The sequence below is a fragment of the Mus pahari genome, chromosome 2 (genome assembly GCF_900095145.1).
Source record: "Mus pahari chromosome 2, PAHARI_EIJ_v1.1, whole genome shotgun sequence".
In the NCBI taxonomy this organism is placed as follows: Eukaryota; Metazoa; Chordata; class Mammalia; order Rodentia; family Muridae; genus Mus; species Mus pahari.
In genome coordinates, this window is record NC_034591.1 from 26,862,417 (window position 1) to 26,868,416 (window position 6,000).

General features: G+C 43.3%; 1 protein-coding gene across 12 annotated transcripts in view; it reads left to right on the forward strand.

The window, feature by feature from the left end:
- The window catches only part of Ppp1r9a (protein phosphatase 1 regulatory subunit 9A), a 265,351-nt gene that overhangs the window by 195,266 nt on the left and 64,085 nt on the right, over positions 1-6,000 (forward strand). For all 12 annotated transcript variants that reach the window (XM_029534515.1, XM_029534538.1, XM_029534541.1 and 9 more), the window contains one exon: positions 5,083-5,238. In XM_029534515.1, coding sequence (XP_029390375.1) covers positions 5,083-5,238 — 156 coding nt within the window. The remainder of the gene's footprint in view (positions 1-5,082; positions 5,239-6,000) is intronic.

Below are 6,000 nucleotides of genomic sequence, written 5' to 3' on the forward strand. Positions count from 1 at the left end.
CAACAAATTCCCACAAACTGCATAATTAAGGCTATTTTTATGATTAGCACCACTTAGTGTCCCAGAATTCACCAGAGTAAACATTGCTATAGCAAAGATGACTGCAAATGGTTGAACCTAACAAGAGAAAAATCCCCAGTAGGGCCATTTCAGCCTCAGCTGCAGCTGTGCTTAACGGTATTTCATACTGGAAAGCTGAGATTAACGGGAAAATCAGGCTCTGCCATGGTGTGCAGATGTGGCTGCAACTGTCTTAATTTATTCAGCAAACATTTGTTCAGGGTCTCCTGCATGCCAAACCATACACTGGCCACTGGGATTCCATGGATAAATTGTACCTGGCACAGTTAAGTAACTTCCATTTGATGGGAAAAGGCAGATGTGACTGGGAGTTGGAGGTGTGCACTGGGCCAAAGGACAGGGAGCAACAGCCTCACTTCACATGGTATGCATGGATATGCATCGTGGACCATGCTGACAGGCGTGTGGAGAGGCTGTGAGACACACTGAGGCACAGGACTTTGCTTGAGTTTGATATAACTTGCTCCACACTTGTAATGGCTTATGTCAAAATACTGATAAAAGATGTATGCATGGAGACCTAAGGAATCACAGTTACAAGACAACAGCTTGGGGAATGTTTGATTTCCAGATAGGAGCTTGGTGAGGCTTCAGTCCATGTCACCACTGCAATGTTGGCACCAAGAACAGCAATCACAAACATCAGCTGTTTTGACTATCTGTCGTGTGTCTTTCTGTTAAATGCTTTCCAGGCACCATGTCATTTAACAGTGACATCTTGTCTTGGTAAGGAACTGTTTTTGTTTGTTTTCTTTTGCTTTTCACTTGACAGGTGAAGCAATCAAAACTTAGATCTAGAGGGTTCCTTCAAATCTCAGGGGCAGCATTTGAACTCAGATCATTGGTCCCCACTTTGCCAATGTCCTGTATTAGAAAGCTTATGCTCCTTCAGTAAAGCATGGGATAATGCTAACAGGTCCTGTGTGTGCTGCAGGCTCTAACATGTCTACATGCCCATTTTCCTACGAACCAGGAGGTGACTTTACCAAAAGTTGCTGCCTGACAGGATCATTCGATAAAATGTTTCTGTTCCAGTGCATGCATGTCTTATGGAAGTGTGAGAAGCAGAGGTCACGGTGGGATGGTTCGGGAGATTGGGGAGTCTCAAGATCAGCAAAGTTAGTGTGTGAAGAACATCGCAGAACTGTAGAGGCATCGGACACCTTTCTTCCCTTGCAGAAAATGCAATTTTCATTCTTTTTAAGGACTCTGAAATAATTTTTAGTGCTTATATGTCTGGGTGTTGTTTCTGTAAGAAAAAAGCATGGAACACCAGTCAGCAGGTCCTAAAGCCCAGGAGATTTCTCCCCATAGTGAACATGTCTAAGACTTAAGGGAAAATCAGATGACATAGAGGGACTTTCAGAATCCCTCTCTTATAAACCCTAAGCACCACTGCTCCTGCTTCCCTGTCCTTCCAAGGAGGCCTCCTCCTCCCTCTTATTTTTCCCCCTTCTTGCTCAAGATGAGCATGCTTTAAGAAAAACAATGGCAGGGACTTCAGATCCCAGTAGACACATGTGTATGTATGACTTCAAAGTGAATTAAATGATAATCAAAGCTGTAGGTGATAGTCTCAATGCAGCAGGATCATGTAAAATCTTTACATTTGAGGAAATGGTAAACAAGTATATTCTTGATGTTTTCTTCCCTTATAGAGTTTGGTTCTGTAGATTGGCAATGGTAGCATAAGATCGTGGGTTTAGGAGATCTGCTATGTAATAGTGTCAACAATTTCACTAATGACCCTTGGGTGAACTTGCTGAGTCCATTTCTCCAAATTAAGATGGTATGTATATTCAGACCTGGTCATCTGGTTGCCAAATGTGTATTGCTGGGCCAACATTAGGTTTCTAATGTAGCATTCTTTACTCCCCAGTCTTTTAACAGAACTATCAAAAAGAAAAAAGGTATTAATGAACAAGGTAACAGAACCTAGAGAGGGCTGCTCAGTGCCTGCCAGCCTTCATCCCAAGGACTGTCCTTGCCACATCTGAAATAGATCACACCGGGAGGGGAAGAATGCCAAGAATCCAGCTGTTGCAAAGATTTTAAATTTGGTCAGCTGAAAACAAGCTGGTTACTAGGGGACTAGGTGGTGGCAGCAGGTGTCTGTGGAGCTCTTTGTTGGAAAGGGGCCTTGTGTCACCTTCTCCATCTTCCTCTACAAATAGCAGATTTGACCTAACTTGGGGGTTTACGACTTTGGGGCTAATCATTTGTTCTGTATCATTTATTTTACTTGCAGGGTAACCATAAAAATAACTAAGATTCTCAGAACAGATAGAGGAGTCAGAAGAATGCCTTAGTCTTCGTCTACCAAATGTGACTTTGTCAATCCAGATGTTTATGGTATTCAGTAGTAGCTGCCTCCTTTACTCAAAGCTCCCGACAGTGAAAATTTCAAATGATCTGTGAGAGGGAGTGATTGCACAGGGTTTTGTAAGACCCACACTCTTTAGGGCTTATAATTAATAAGACAAGACAGTAAAGGGGACTCAAGACAGTGAAAGACCCACTTCAGGATGCTTATAAGACTGAGTGGAAAGAGAAAACCCTAGCAAATGGAAAGATGGGAGGAGAAGTAATTTTAGCACAGTTGGCAATAATTTGGATTTGTGGAAGAGAGGAGGCTGGGGAAATAAAAAGAATCTAGAATTCTTATTAACACGTGTACAGAGATAACTAGGATGTCTAGATGCCTGTATACAAAGCGAGTACCATGGACAAGCCCAGAACTATGCTGAGAAGTAAAACCTCCTTACAGTGTTGATTCGGATAATAAATATCCGAAGGAATGCTACCTGTAATCAACAAGCTGCATTGTTCAGCTTTGTCCCAGGGTTGGAGTTAAGATACTTTGTAATGGTACTTAAAGTGGATGCGAGCATGTCCTTTCATGTGACGTTGTAACTTGGCACTGCAATCTACAAAGTTCATGCTCAAGAAACATGAAGTTGGATTGACAAGAAAAGAATCTCAAAAGAAAACTCACAATAGTTTAAGCGTACGATTTTTGCATCGACCATTTGCATAGCTGTCCTCAGCCTCAGCTAGCTGCCTGTGGCCTGGGCAGGTGGTCACAGCTTAGACGTGCCTGGTAGACAGTGAGGCTAGTGTCTAAAGAACCCTAGATTTATAGACAGTAAAGTGCCATATATGTTCAAAAGAAATGAGTCCCTAATACCAACCTCTTTTCCTTCAAGTCAAAATGTCTTTGATTTTACTTGAATGAGAAGGTGGGGAGAGGGCCCAACTCTCTAGTAGCCAGTGTGAAAGCTTACTGCTCTACATGAAGGACTCTAACCTTATATCTGTAGACAAATGCCGCAAGGTGGTGGTCCCTGTGTTTCTAGCTTCTGGGTTTGGAAGAAGAGTCCAACAGGTGCCGAGGCTGTGTCACTGTCCGTGCCCACAGGATTCTTAGTAGACACTGTCTACTTCTGGGCTCCGTAACTAGAGAAAGGCTGAGGTGCTAGGAAAGAAATCAGAGCACAGTTTTAAAGTCAGAGAGAAAGAAATTTGTGCTGTTGACAAAATTGCAAATTGTTATGTTTGGAAAGAAGTCTGAAGGCTATTAATTGATGGCCTTCCAGACTAGGAAGGGTCCCTTGGAGGCGAATGACTAGATTCCCTTCATGCCAAGCACAAGCAAAAGGTGGAACACATCTCCACAGTGGCAAGGTGAGTGTAGCATCCAAGGAAGGAGGAGGGCCAATCAGAAGCCAAGGCTAGTTAACCCTCGGAATCCATCACCCCATTGTTGATGAAGGCTTGCTTGAAGGTATTGTCAGTTCTTATCTGCACTTTATATGATGAAGAGCCACAACCTGAAGAAGCAGGGACGAATTAAATGAACTTCGCCTTTTTAACCCACGGAATCAGTGATTTATCCTCAAGTTACATAAGGTAAAGATGCCAGGCAATTATTTTGAATTATAGCCTCATAGCCGTGCTGCCGAGAGGAGTTACTTTCCAATAATGTTGAGGAAGTCAGTGACAAAGGCACACATTTATTTCAGAGGTCATGAACTCAAATACCTACAGGCTCCTGCTCGCCTTAACAGCAGAACAACACCAGGTAGCAGAGTTCTGAGCTGGAGAGTGAATGATGGGTGGGCATTGCCACTGGAGCAGACATGGTCTCATGATGTGCTCAGACCTTGGGCTGTCTGAGAAAAAGCTGTCTAAAGCTTAGATGATCTTTTTTTTCAGGCTAAAAAAAAATTGTTTTATCACAGTCGTCTGCAGGGATAACACGGAATTTGTGTAGTTAGAAGCCCCGGGTTTGTCCTTTAGCTTACCAGTTCATTGCCTCTGTAATTAACAAACAAAACACAACTGATTGAACTCTGCAGTCGACAAGAGTCAATCTGCTAAGCTTTTGAAGTCTCCATTAAGACTTTGCCAGCTCTATGAAGTGTTGACCTCTGATTCCTTCTCCTTGCCCCTTATTTTGGACTGCTTATTTACACAGGAAGTAGGAGTTTAAAGACATCACTTGTATTTTAGGCTACTGAGGTGATTCAGAAGTTAGAGGTGTCTGCTGCCGGGCCCGATGACCTGAGTTCAATCCCTGGAACCCACATGGTAGAAGGAGAGAAGGGACTCTTGCAGATTGCTTCCTGACCTCTGCATATGTGCTAGGGCATGTGTACGCCTACACACGTGTACCCACAAATAAATAAATGTAACAAAGAAGATGTTTATTCCCTTTAGCAACGTGATCTTACTCAGCGAAACGTTCAAGTGCTCAGCGTGAGAAACAGCTCTTTCTGCTGCTGCTCGCTTTTAAAACGCACTTGTCTGTATGGCTTACACTGGGTAATTTGGATCTTCCCACTAACATCTGTTCATAACGTCGGGTGCATGAGGCATGCTGGATTTAAACGTTAACACTCTCATCATTTGGTGACATGCTTTTTTCATAAAAAAATTGGTTTACTAACATCTCCGTGTAGGATAAGGACGGTTGTATCTTTGCATTCCCCCTCCTTTCAGACTGGAGAGTACGCCACTGATGAAGAAGAGGATGAGGGCGGGCCCATTCTTCCTGGTGGTGACGTGGCCATTGAGGTCTTTGAGCTGCCTGAGAACGAGGACATGTTTTCCCCGTCTGACCTGGACACAAGCAAGCTCAGTCACAAGTTCAAAGAGGTGAGCACTGGCCCGCACAGCCTTTGCCTGGACCTGCTCCTTTGGTTGTTACATATGTTCTTGTTTGTAGATTGAATGAGGAATCCTCTCTTTTCTGAATAAGACTCTAAATCTTAAATTTGAGAGTACAAGTTTGGCAGATTGTGTTCTACTGTAACCAACTTCATTGTTTGTCACCTGTCACGGTGGCAGTTTGTGACTTCAGGCGTCATTTCAAGATATGTTCCAGTTCCGTGCATTATTTGTTACTTTCACAGATGCTCTAGTTCCTGGTCGCAGCCTCTTTTCTCTAGGGCAGTTATTTTTCTAAAAAGTTCTTTTTCTTTCTTTTCTTGAAGTAGACAGATATCTAGTAAGAATGAAATGCCCCAAAAAGCTCCATAGAACAGTTCAGGGAGCAGACTTTGAACTGTTCATAGAACCGCCAAGGAGAGGTGACCTGTCTGGGGAATGGTGATAGCTGGAAGCCATCCTCCTCCTTTGGCCTAAAGCAGCCGTTCAGTACCTACGGCTTTACAGGATGCAGCCCTGGTAGAAATTGCATCCAGGGCACGGTGGTAGATGCTCTGTCCCTCCCACGCCCTCTCTCTCCTGCCAAGTCCCCAGTTATGACAGACAAGGAGGCTAGGCTAGTTTGGGAACTGAAGAGATCAATCTCCTGATGCAAAGAGCCATCTAGATAGATAGATAGATAGATAGATAGATAGATAGATAGATAGATAGATAGATAGATAGATAGATACATAGATAGATAGATAGATA